The 13,147-nt window shown below is 59.6% G+C and overlaps 1 protein-coding gene across 5 annotated transcripts in view; it reads right to left on the bottom strand.

The window, feature by feature from the left end:
• GRM4 (glutamate metabotropic receptor 4) overlaps nucleotides 1-12,663 on the bottom strand; it is a 117,641-nt gene extending 104,978 nt beyond the window's left edge. The window contains exons 1-2 of one of the 5 annotated variants that reach the window (XM_046006405.1): nucleotides 12,635-12,663; nucleotides 136-1,030 (exon numbers count right to left, since the gene is read on the bottom strand). In XM_046006405.1, the coding sequence (XP_045862361.1) occupies nucleotides 136-654 (519 nt within the window). In that variant the 5' untranslated portion in view covers nucleotides 655-1,030; nucleotides 12,635-12,663. Of the gene's footprint in view, nucleotides 1-135; nucleotides 1,031-9,382; nucleotides 9,446-11,667; nucleotides 11,773-12,634 lie in introns of those variants that run through there. The other 4 variants (XM_046006407.1, XM_046006403.1, XM_046006404.1 and 1 more) reach the window with 4 other exon arrangements.
• Between the last annotated feature and the right edge of the window lie 484 nt (nucleotides 12,664-13,147).

Below are 13,147 nucleotides of genomic sequence, written 5' to 3'. Positions count from 1 at the left end.
AAAATCAATAATTCTTTTCCTCAGAGTCCAGAAGGAAAGAGGAGAAAGAAATTAGCCAGGCCCAGCACCGTGTGTGTGGAGGACTTGGGCTGTCGATGGAAGACCACCTCTGGGGCCAACCAGCCAGGCACTAACCTTGAAGAGGCGAAGGATGTTGGCCACCATGATGGAGACCGAGCTCCCGGAAGCACCGATGACGCCCACCACACGTTCAGGTTTGGTGATGATGGGTGGGCCACCACTGCCACAGCGGACCTCCGTGCCATCCTTCTCGATGAGCGCCTGCACAAAGGTCAGTGACTGCTCGAGGGCATGGGTGTCCCTCGAGCAGGTGTCCAGAATGCGGGCGCCCAGCGTGATGTTGGGCAGCAGGTCCGGGTCATTGTTGATGCGATCCAGGGCAAAGAGCATGGCCTCCAGTCGGTGGATGCCTTTCTCCTTCTTAAGTTCCCCACAAGCCTTGCCCTCTGAGCCCCGGCCGTGTACTGGGAACAGGCCTCCCAGTGTGATGTCCCCATCTATGCGGATGGAATTCATGTGAGGGTGACCCTTGGGCTTCCCCAGGGAGGAAGGCACCCAGGGGCCATAAAGGCTAAGGAGCAGGCAAAGAGGCAGCCGGGCCCACCACCAGCCCCAGCCTGTCTTCCCAGGCATCTCGGAAATCCCTAGAGACCCATGAACGGCAGGCCCCACTCCTAGCCTTGGCAGGCCCCCGGCCCCACAGCCTGGGTCAGCATGGGTGGGGCAGTCCCCACAAGTCTCTCCGGGGCAGCTTCAGCAGCGGGGTTGCTGAGGGCGGCCAACCAGGTAACCCATGCTGGTGCTCCTTGCCACTCAGGCAGTGCTCAGTTGCCGACACGGGCCATGCCCCCAGGCAGCCAGGAATGGCCAGGGAGCAGCAAAGCTCTAGTCTTGGTCCCCGCGTCCTGCAGGCCTGTTCTTGACGGATGAGTGTGAAAAGAGAGTGCTCCTAGCTTGACGTATCTTGGCATCAAGGAGAAAACAGCTCCAATGCTCTCCTCCTACCAACCTTAGAAGGGAGAGAGAGAGAGAGAGAATCAAACAGAAGCCCAAAGAAGACATTAGCTATTCTGATCTCTCATCAGGAGCCTGAGAGGAGATGCCGGAGGTTATGGCTACAGGCTCCACAAATCTGAACTTGGTTTTCTCCCAGCTGCTGCTCAACTTTGGTTCAAGTGGGAGAGCCTGAGGCAGAAATCAGGTCATGTTTGAAGATTTCACAAGGTCTGTACCCACTGCCATCAGAAACCCGGGCATCAGAGAGCACACACCCCGGGAATAGCCTGGAACTGACTTGGGAGGAAGAGGGGTCTTCCTCACCTTCCTCAACACTTCTCGCCACGTGACAGAGTAGCAAGAAACCAGTTCCACAGTATCCGACCCCATTTTAGAGATGAGGAAACTGAGGCCCAGAGCAGGGGAGCATTTTGCCCAAGTCACACAGGTAGTGAGAAGCAAAACATCATGCAGAACACAGTTCCCCAGCTGCCAGCTCTGGGACCAGAGATTCTTAGGTTCCTTGGGGACTCAGGGATAAAGAAAGCCTGCACCTAAGAAACCAGGCTGGCAGCTGCTCACTCTGAAGGCCAGGTACCAGCTGGGGCTGTCCGGGTTCAGTATCCTCCTCCTCAATCGGGCAATGCAAATTTCACATTTCCACCCCAGCGGCCCAGCCACCCCAGGGCGAGGAGGGTAACCCCAGGGGGCTCCAAGCCCAAGAAGACAAGCTTCCTCTTCATTTGCTTAGCCTCCCTCCCCGCCATCTTTCTCAAAGTATTTATCTCTCAATTTCTCCACTGCTCCTCCTCTCCCCCCACTTCCTCCCTCTGAGAGTGGGGCTCAGGTTACAGCCCAAGCTACTGTACATTATTAGGATCATTGTCATTATTATTGTTGTTATGATTAAATATTTATCTGCAAGGGTAGAGGAGAGAACACCAGCTCTTCCTCATTCTCACTGCTAATTTGGGCTAATTTCCCCTGGGGTTCCTTCCCTTGCCCCAGCCTCCCGCTCAAAGCCAGCAACCTCCCTCCCCTCAACTTAGGAGGCCACAAGGAGAAAAGCTAGAAGCTGAGTCAGGGACTAGTTGGGGCGCTGACTCCCAGGCTCCCCTCCAGATGGGCTTGTCAAAGGAAGACCAGCAAGTCATGTGCACATTCTATGCTTCAGTTTCCCTAGGTATTTAGAAGAAAGGCTTGCGTTTGGATGGGGGCGGGGGTCCTAGAGATGTGGTCCCTGCATCCAGCCAAGCAGGGGTCTCAGAGCCACTGGTCCCCAACTTGTAATCGCCCCCCAGAGGCCCTGACTGCTGCAGTTCTGAGGAAAGGAGAGGGAAGAGGGTACAGCACCCGACTCTAGGCCTCAACTCCTGGGCTTCTCTGACAAACACCTTCTCAAACCTTACCTCGCCTCTGACCCCTCATCAAAATGCTCCCTCACCTTTTAGCTCCTCAGGAGCCAAGAACACAGCTACTAATTCCCCTGCAGCCCATTTTGCAGGGGAACCAGAATTCCGGAGGCCTCCCATATCCCTCCCAAAGTCACAGAGCAAGTCAAGATGGGGCAAGACTCGGGGAGAGACCTGGGGTAGCCTGCAGGAAAGCTTCCTAATCCCACGTTAGCTCATGAAGCCAGGAACCAGTGCCCCAGCACTGGCGGAAGTGCCAGGGAGAGGACTGAGAGTAAGAGCCCGTAAGATGCTGGGAAGGGGCGAGACCCCTGGACGGAACTGTCATCTCCAACCCCACCTCCCTGTGCATGAAACTTATCAGATCGCTTCCCCCAGGGGCTGCAGGGAGTGAGGGGCTCTGGGGGACTCGCCAATGATTCCAGGGCCCGGTAATTCAGATAGGAGGAGCCTCGGCAACTCCCCCAGTCCTGCGCCTGCCCTGCCGTCCCCTGGAGAGGCTTTGGGTTCCAAATCTCTGTGACGGGGGCTGGAGGAGGAGGTGGTCTGGGGGGCATACTGCCTCTGCAGGGGCGCATTCTCAGCTGTCACAGGGGAGGGAAGGAGTACCATGGGTGGGTCAGCCTGCACAATGCAGCGCTGTCCTGTCCACAGGCTGGAGAGCCCATGGAGCAATGACAAAGTCGTGTGCTGTGCTGGGCCCCAGACTAAGTGCTTGGCTTACATTGTCAGGACTGGCTGGCATTGTCATCCCTCCCACACAGATGAGCCCACGCTCACACAGTGACCTCCCCCCCAGGCACACGGCACCGCGCAGACCCCCCGGAGCCCCCACGTCCCACCACGCCAGCCCAGAGGCCTCGAGGCCCCTGCAGATCCAGGGTTGGGTGGCCTGGATTAAAACTGGTGGGATGGTCGGCATCACAACAGGCCATGTGCTGAGGCCACAGCAGGGCAGAGGCAGGCTGGGAGACTGACAGACAGCCGCTTCTGACAGTCCGTCCTACTCAGGCTTCCAGACTCTTCACGAGGGCTCCAAACTGGCTTCTCCTAGAAGCTTGAGCTGTCCGCCCAGGCCAAGCAACATGTGCACGGAGGCACGGGTACACACCACACACACACGCACACACAACATATACACACATGCCCATACACACATACCACACACACACCACACACCATACAGAAACATATACACACCACACACTCATATGCACACACATATCCCACACCTACTATAGAAGACACATGCACCATACACGCGCGCACACACACACACACACACACACACATATATACACACAATGGAGAGAGGCAGAGGCTACACAGAGTTAGGATGCCTCAGTAAGAAGAAAAGCAAACACTTGCAGGATTAGCATCAAGACCCCAAGGCCCCAGGCCAGGCGCCAGGCTGCACAGCCCGCTCACAGGCTTCCCCCCAGCAACCCTGGGCCCCACCCCAGCCTACAGGGTGGGCCCCACTCCATGCCTCAGTCCTGCCGGGCCTGCCTTTTCTGACCATCTCCAAAGAGCTGGGCAAACCACCGCCTCTTTTAGCCTCCTCTCCTTCCTTTGATCCTGTAGCAGGAACAAGGGAAAAGTAAAAATACTCGGACTGAAAGGAGAGCAGAGCTGAGGCTGGGGGTGGGGCAGGGGGAGCCGAGGCCATGCTTCCAGATGCCGCAGGGCTGTCTCCATCTTGGGAAGGGGGACAGAGTTCTCAGACAGCCCTCCAACCTCAGACACCTCAGACGTTTGGGGGGTTGGTGGAGGGGGACGTATGTATCCCTCCCCAAATGAAGTCACCGGGAAGCAGGGGGTCTAAGTGGGTGCCCACCACCCACCTCCAGGGGGCCTCCCATTCTGTCCTTTCCCTCTCCATCCCACCTCTCTCCTCAACCCCTGCATTCCCCTCCCCTCTACCCTCGGCCAGATCTTTGGCTCCAGACAAGCAGGGCAGGACGAGAAGAGGGAGGAGCACGTGGTCATCTCCACATGCAACAGCATTTCTCAGAACATCCTCGTCAGTGAAAGGGGAGGTGAGAAGGCGATGGCTGCCATCTACCCTCCCCCCACAATCCAGGCACGGCAAGGTCTGAGGGCGTCTCTGATACCTGCAGGCCCGCAGGGAGGAACTCCCCCAACCTGCCTCACTGACCCCTTCCAAGCCCTAACGAGCTGGATCCTGTGCTTCCTCACATCTAACCTAAACCCTTCCCTCCACGACCAAGGCCCAAGCCAGGAGGAATCACAAACCACGGAACAACAACCCGATCCACAAAAAGCCACTGTGATTTCCTAAGGTCTGACTTACTTCCCACTAAGCTGCTTTTTATTCTCCCAAAGCTAAGGAAAGAGAATTCTCCCCAAGCCCAAAGTCAAGGCCAGAGTCAGAGGGAATGGCCCTGCTCTCCACTCCCTGGGCTGGGGCTGGGGACTCCTGGCAGAGCTGCAGGCTCCTGCTCTCAGCCTCTCAAGTTCCGGGCTCTTCCACCCACCCTGCCTCCCAGCACTCTCCCCACCCCAGCTTTGGCTGCCCTTGAGCCGGCCTCCTCCCTCCCCTTAACTTTTCCACTTGAATCCTCCCTCTTCACCTTTGCCTCTCTTGTGGCCCAGCCCTGGTGCTCAGAAAAGCTGGGCATCACGGATGGATGAGTGGAGTCTGTTTGGAATCTCCCGAGCTGTTTAGATGCCTCATCGCCCACATCTCACACTTCCCCAAGCGGGGCTGGCAGCTTCGCTCCCCAATGGGAACATCAAGAGAGAACTGGAGGTCTCCTGTGCCCATAGGAGCCCATGGGGACCTGAGACAGGGGTCTGCAAGCCACCTCTGCAGTCCCTGCTCTCCTACCCACCGTGGGACCCCACACTGGTGTGCTCTGCTGGACAGTCTCCTCCCAGATGGACGGGGGTAGACCCAGGGAACAGCACCTACCTTGCTCCACCAGCAACAAGGCCCATAGTTTGATCTCCACCAATGTGACTCCAAGTCCTTGGGGGGGGTGGCCAACTAGCTCCCTCAAACCCCAGCAACCCAAGTTGGGGGATCATGTCGTACTCTACCGGCTGTCTGCTTCCCAGCCTGGCACGGTGCCAGGGACTGTGGAAGTGAATGAATGATGTGATGTTATGAAGGAGTCTGAGTTCTTCCCACCCTTTCTCTCAGGGCATTAATGTCACAGAAACAGCAGCCCAGTTCCCGGCATGAGGCACTCCCCAGGCTAGCCAGGCCAGGTCTGAAAAGCAGGAAGAGGGCACAGTGGGGGGTCTGGGCTGCATACCCTGTTCTCTTCCCAGCTCCAAACAGCTCCAGCTCTCCAGCCTGCATCAGGAACCCTCCGAAGGGCAGAAACCCCAGATCTCGCATCTCAAGTCATCACTTCCCCATTCCCCAGAACAGCAAGAGCCCGATTCCGAAGTGACTGGTTCTGTGCTGGGCATGAGCTGGACACTGCCATGTACATGGACGGAAGGAAATGGCCAGAGGAGAGGAGAGATGAGGACATCATTCCACAGCTTAATGCCCACAGAAACTAAAAAGAAAACTTCAAATCCATCGCTGTGCTTTCCCCACTCTATGATTCCCCATAGCCTCCTCCCTGTGACTTTCACCCTTCAGGTAGCCACTGAGACTCTTCCTCCTCCAAGAAGCCTGCCTGGATTATTCCCGTTCCTGTTTCCTCCTCACACATGCACGTCTCTCTCTCTGTTGTTATTTCACAAGGATGAGCCTGGAAGATTTTAAGGGCCTGCGTGGACCACTCTCATCTCTGTATCCCCTGTGCCTAGTCCAAGGCTCAGAACACAGAAAATTCTCAATAAACAACAAGACACAGGCAGGTCCGTGCCCAGAGCCAGCCGGCAGCCACGGGGGATCCCAGGGCAGGGTCTGCAGCCGCATTGCCCATCCACAGAGTAGGTCTCGGACCCGGCGCCAAATTCTTACAACCCCCCTGTGAGGTCAGGCATAGAATACAATCTCATCTGCCACAGCAATCTGGTTATTGACCTGTGTCATTGGAATGTGTGGTGAGCACCTGCTGTGTCCGGCTCTGCTCTGGGCACTGGGAAACTAGAAGTTAGGAGCAACGGACACCAGCTCCTGCCCTGTGGGGTCAACCTGGGAGGTGGCATAGGACAGGCAATAAACAGACCACGCAAAGATGTGCGGCGCTTTGGGGAATCAAGGGGTTAGGAAGAAACCTAAGACAGGGAAGGAGAGAGGTCAAGACCCTGGTGCTTTTTCAGAAAAAGATAGGGATGGCTTCTCTGAGGAGGTGGCATAGAAGGAACAACAAAACACAGGAAAGGTGTGAGCCTTTTCTGGGGAGAATTGTCCCGGGGAGAGGGAAAACAAGTCCCTGAGCTGTGCTTAGCATTCATTGTTCTAGGACCAGCAAGGAAGCCAGTGCACCTGGAGGGCAGTGCGAAGGGTGAGAGGTAGGAGAGGTCAGAGAGGGCATCGAGTACAAGATCTAACAAGACCTCTGTGGCTGGAGAAATGGGAGCCCACTGGAGGACTTGGAGCACAGTGACAGGCAAGGATTCATGACAAACTCCAAGAGCCGCCACCTGCTAAGGCCACAGCAGCTCACAGACACTGGAGGGCAAAGCAAGCCCATCTCATCAGCCCTGGGCACCCCCCACCCCTGCCAGTTCAGCCCACGAAAGGCCCAACACTGATCTTCCCCCTCCCCAAGAGCCAGAGCCCAAATCTTCTCCACCCACCAGCCCCCACTCCCATGCCGACCCCCAGGCCTCTCCTTCCTGCCCCAACTCGCCCCACCCCCACCTACCGCCACCCTCCCCAGTGTTCTGGCACAATCCAAGTGGCCAAGTGTTTTTGTTTGCAGCTGGTGCTATTGTGGGCTTCCCGGCTAATGTAGTTTCTTCCTCTCTCCTCCTTCTTCCTGTCCCCCCTTCCTTAAATCAGAGCTTCCCCAAATCCGGCACTGCCTTGGAAGGCTAGGGCCCAGACCAGCTCAGCATGTCAAAGCTCATCCCTAGGCCACACTGAAGCCAGGCAGGGAGAAGGCACGGTGACACCTGAGAAGTAATCACTCACTGAAAACCTAAGAATCCAGGTCAAGTCCCAGTCTTGTTTCCAAAGATCTAAAATCCCTGGGGCGCCTGGGTGGCTCAGTCAGTTAACCGTCTGCCTTAGGCTCAGGTCATGATCCTGGAGTCCTGGGATTGAGTCCCAGGTCAGGCTCCCTGCCCAGCAGTGAGTCTGCTTCTCCCTCTCCCTCTAACCCTGCTCTCTCTCATGCACTCTATCTCTCTCTAGTAAATAAATAAATAAAGTCTTTAAAAAAAAAAAAAAGAATTCTAGAATCCCTGGTAAAGACGTGAGCCACAGCAATGACAGTATTTTTACTAGAAGCCACAGCCCCCATCAGAAAACAGGTGTGAGGGCTAATTCCTGTCCCCCTGAGGGGTGGGGGCATGGGGGGAGGGCTGACAGTAGGGGACAGGGCAGGACCCAGCTTGGGACCCGCAGCTGGCCTGGCTCTCCTGGGGCTCTCCTGGGACTCCCCGCATCACAGCCAATGGACAGCCAGAGCTTTGTCCAGAACAAGGAGGCTTCACGAAACGCCAAACCAGCTAGTCAGCGTGGCTCAGCCCAAAACAGCCTGGGCTGGCATTGTGGGCTGGCATCCCATTAAAGCAGATAATATCTACCTTAATTGAATGGGGTCCAGATAATGTCATTACACGCTGCATTCCCCAATTTATTTAATATACGTGTGTACACATATATTTACGCCTCGCTGCTGCCATGAGATCGCCAAACGGTGAGGTTAATAATAAAACATTTCGACGGGAGTCATCAGCTTTAATTTAAGGGGTGATTTTTACTATCCTTGCAGTGCTCATCTTTCCAAGGAGCCAAGAGAAACAACCGAGAGGCTGAAGAGGCTCTCTTGGGCCCTCGGGCTAGGAGGCGGGGCAGGCAGGGCTGTGGGTTAGGCTCGCCTTTTCCCAGCAAGTTCTGCTGATCTGTCTCCTTCTCAAGTGCAGGGCCAGGGAAAGGGGTGGGGAGGTGGGGGTCTTAAGGAAGCTTGTCTGGCATGCAAAGCTGCGAGCCTGGAGTTGGGCTGGGAGGCAGCAGGGGCACCCTGGTAGAGAGGCAGGTGAGAGGCCAGAGAGAGGCCAGAGATGGTAGACAGCCACAAAAGAAAGAGTTCCCAGGAGCTGGGGAAAGGCAGCCTGCACTCTACAAGGGCCAAAGGCAGTGAAATCTCTAAATTAATTTTTGATAGTCCCCTGCTAACTAGGGCAGAGTTGACATGAAAACAAGCCCTCCTTGCTCTTTCCAGGAGCTGGCCCCAGGCTGGGTGGGAGCCACAGAAGGTTAGTGTCCTTGGTTGGCTCCAGGCCGGGCTACCCCTCAAGGAAAACCCCTGGGTCTCCTGTCTCAGGTCGGCCTAGCCAGCCGCCAGCTTGCCTAGCAGCCCCATCGAGCAAGGGCCTGAGTCCCCATGCCAGCTCCCCCCACGCCTTCTCCGGGGCGGCAAAGGCAGCTTCCACTCTGCAGAAGACAGATAACCTTCCAGGCAGCAGCCAGCGGGGCCCAGTTGCCCATGCTGCCAGCGGGGCCTGCCCACTGCAAAGTTAGGTTCTCGGCCGAGCAGAGGAGGACAGCAGGGTGGACAGATGTCTTGGGGTGGGTGGTAATTAGGGGCTGCCAGCTCCGAGCACTTGTCTAGGGGAGAGGATGTGTCTATTGGCTGTAATTATAAAGCGCAGAAACCCGTGGGTCCTGGTCCCGTCTTTTCCTGCCAGCTGACCCCCAGCAGCAGGGCGGGTTCAGGTGTGGCTGAGCATCTTGGAAGCTGGGCTGGGGACCCCCCTCAGAGCTTTCTCACCTGGGCCACCCCCCACCCTTCCCGCCAGCAAGATGCTCACTCCCTCGTTCTCTGGCTCACTCGCTCGCTGGTGCTCTCACCTACCTCAGGCTGCCTGTCTGCTGCTGTGCTCTGCGAGGCGCTCCTCCTGGGGACTTCACGCCTCCAACAGAATGAAGCCGCCCCGAGGAAGGGTGGGGGAGGAGGGATGAGGGAAGACAGGAGCAGCCTACGCTAGGCCACTGAGGCCGAGGAAGCCACTCAACTCCTGACATGCTCCCGCCTCCCCGCCTCCCCTTCTCCCCCTCCGACTGCTCAGGACCCATTCTCTGTGCCAGCTGCCTGTCCCCTTCCGCCCCCCCCCCCCCATCCCATACATCTCTTTCCTGAGACTCACCAGCAGTAGGTCAGCATTGTCATCTCCCTCTCTGGGCCTCTCTTAAATGCAGGTGTCCCGGGGAGGGGTAGCCCTTGCAGTAACTAGAACCTCAAGGGGGTATAACTTTCTGGTATTTTTGTCTCTGAGAGGTTGAGAGTGGTGACAGGTGGGGGAAAGTTTATGGCTAACAGCAGAATTTGGAGGAAGATGAAGACAGCAGGGGAGAAGAAGTGGGCAGGCACACCCATCCAAGGCTAAGCAGAGGTTCAGGGGTACCAACCCCAAAGACCCCGCTACCCCACACCAAGGACAGGACTCTGACTAAAGCCTAAAAGAGGTTCTCCAAGTGGTCCTCTGCGGGGCCCTGGGGAAGGTACAAGGGCTCTGACCCTCACACGTCCACCTCAGGGGCCCTCACCACTGTCCCCCAAAGCCTGCCCAGGGGAGGCGACCACATCTGGAGCCCCCAGACACCCCTCCCTGCCACCTCAGGAAATGTCACCAGGAAAGGCTCCCCACGGGTCCTCACCTCTTGGTGGAAGTTCTCCCAGCCACCCAGGCATTGGCCTCTGAGGAGCTCAGCACTCAGACCCCAGGGAAGAGGCCCCACATCCCCTGTGGATCTCAGGGGGGAGAGTGGAGCAGAGCCAGCACGCACCCTGGGGGAGTGAAGAGCAGCAGGCTGTGGGAAGGGGATGCCCAGTATAAAACTGAGACAGCTAGCCGCCCTACCAGCCCTGGGCCCCCACTCTCCCCCCAGAATGGAGACTACGAGGGGAACACACACACACACACACACACACAGTACTCCCTCTCCTATCACCAAGAGCTTTCCAACAGACGACAGGGGGTCAGACAGACTAACCACCGCTCCAACAAACACGTGGATTCGGACACCCCACTCGCCAAGCCCAGCTCAGTCCCGAAAAGCAGCTCTCCCCGCACCCAGGGGCAGGCATGGTGACGAGAGGGGTACGGAAACCGGGAGCCTCCTCCAAAAAGGACCTTAAATCTGAAGGAGGGGGTGTCACTCGTGGCCTGGGGGCAGGGGGCGCTCGTACGTTGGGCCTCAGGACTCCCTGCAGCCGCTGCTGCCGCCCCATTTCAGCACAAACAGCCTCAGACAGCCCCGGTGCGGGGGCGCCGCTCCCAGGCCGGGCCTCCACCTCGCAGCCCCGCCCCCGCGCGGGGATGGGGTGCTGCCAGTTCCTGGGCGCCGGGGAAGCCCGACCCCGGAGGGGACCCCCCAACAGACACATACACACACACACGCGCGCGCGCGTGCACACACACACACACACACACACACATACACACGGCCTGGCCACCCGCCCGGCGTCTTCGTAGAGACTCGGGTTTACCAGGGTCCCAGAGAGGGTCGGTGCCGAGTATCCCAGGAGCACCTGACCCTGAAGTCCCGGAGCCGCGGGGAGACCCCAGACCCTAGAACGCAGTCCCAACCCGCCGCGGCCGCGAGCGAGCGGCTGCCGGGCCGGCCGGTGGCGAAGGTGGCGCTGGGGCGGCCGGAGGAGCGGGACGCGGTGCAAGGGAAAGGAGCCGAGGCGAGCGAGGCTGGTGCTGCCAGCACTCCTGCCGGGAGACGGCGGGGAAGGGGTGCAAATAACGCTCCGCGCCCCCGCCTGCCCTACCCCTGCGCAAAGGGGGCGCACTAATGCCGCCGTCCCCACCTGAGAGCTGGCGCAACCCCCCATCCGGCAGAACCTGACATAACCCTCCTAAACAGAGACACTTTCCCCCAGGCCCGGGAAAAAAAAAAAAAAGCTGCTGCCCCATTCCTTCCCTCGGAGGCATTCGGAGACACTGCCCCAGCCCCGAAGGGAGACCCTCCAGCCCCGAGGGCTCGGATCCGCCAGCCCTCCTCCCGGCAGCCCTGAGCGCGGGAGCCAGTTAGAGGCCACCTCCCTGAGCCCCGATGTTCCCGCCGCAGCCCGCGCCCCAGAGGCCGGAGGGCACAGTCCCCTCCGCGGGTTTCCGGCGGGCCACAACTCACCGCGCGCCGGCGAGGTCTGAGCCGCGGCGAGGGGTCGGTTGCGCTCCCGCCTGCCCCGGGGGCGCAGAGAGGCGGCGGCGGCGGCGGAGGCTGGCTGCTAGCGCTGCCCGGAGCCCGGGCCGCGGCGGACGGCGCTGACGCTGCGGACCGAGCCGGGCGCGGAGCCGCCCGGAGTCCGGGACGCAGCGGGGATGAGCTGGCGGCTGCCCGGCCGGAGCCGCCTCCAAGCGCGCGGCGTTCTGCCGCTGCTCCGGCAACAGCGAGCCAGCTAGCCAGCCCTGCTCCGGCCCCGCCGAGCCCGGCGTACGAGCCGAAGGGAGCGGGCGACGCGGCTCCGGGCAGCGGGGTCCAGCCGGGGGCTCCGGGCGGGGAAGGGAGTGGAGCGCGAGCCGAGCGGCGAGCGCAGGCGGCCGAGATGCGGGCGCCCGGCGGCGCCGCGGCAGCAGCAGTAGCAGCAGCAGGAAAAAATGAGAGCGAGCGAGAGAGCGCGCTGGAGAGCGAGCGAGAGACAGGGGGAGCGAGGAAGACGCGGAGAGGGGAGGCTGCGGGAGGGGGCGGGAGCGCCCGGGAGCACGAGGGGGCGAGGGGACCGCAGCCGCTCAGCCCCGGCGCCCACTGCCGCACTCGGGAAGGCGTGAACCCAGCCCGGCAAGTTTGCGCGGCGAGTGCGGGCCAAGCGCGCCGCGCTTCCGCTGGCCTTTTAAAGAGAGAGCACCTGGGAGCCCCCCCCTTCCGACCCCGCACCTCCACCGCCGGAAGGCCGGGGCTCCCAAAGCGCCCCTCCACCCCGCCACACCCGCCCCGCAGTCTTTCCCCCTCCCACCACGCCCCACCGGCGCCCTCTCCTGGAAGCCCCTTCCTTCCCACCCCCACTCAGGCGGGAATCAGCTTAGCGCCCCGAGGACGGGTAGGGAGCCCTCCCAACTACAAAGGTTGAGGGTCAGGGAACACAGCCTCAAACACATACCCTGGGAAGTAGAGCAAAGCACTACGATGCAAAGGGGTTGCGCTCCTCCCCACCCCTGTGCGTCACTAGAACCCCCACCCGCAGGGCCTCTCCTCACACATCCGCATGCACGTTGCGTGTGCCCCCATGTGGCGTGTTCATTTGCACGCCCCACCGCTCCTGGTTCGAGCCTATCACGCACCTATCACGCGGGGGGAAACTGAGTCCCACTGAGGCAAATCCACTTACCCCTAGTCTCCCAGCCTGTCAGGAGGGCTTCTTTCCACTGAGGCCCCCTCCTCCCCAGAACCTCACTAAGCTAGGGGATCCCCCAGCCCATGGTCCGCAGCCCGCTGGTCTCCCTCCAGCACTGGTTTGCAAAGTGTAACAGGTGGCCTGGCGGCAGGCTAACACAAGCCGAGGAAAGAATCCCTCAGTCAGGGAGAAGCCGGAGCCCCAGCAATGGGGGTGGGGGGGGGGCGGTTGCTGTGAAAAATCCCGGGAGAGGGCCTGCCTCAGAGGCAGGCAGGGGAA

Source organism: Meles meles, chromosome 5 (assembly GCF_922984935.1).
Source record: "Meles meles chromosome 5, mMelMel3.1 paternal haplotype, whole genome shotgun sequence".
NCBI lineage: Eukaryota > Metazoa > Chordata > Mammalia > Carnivora > Mustelidae > Meles > Meles meles.
This window is presented reverse-complemented; position numbering and strand designations above follow the sequence as displayed.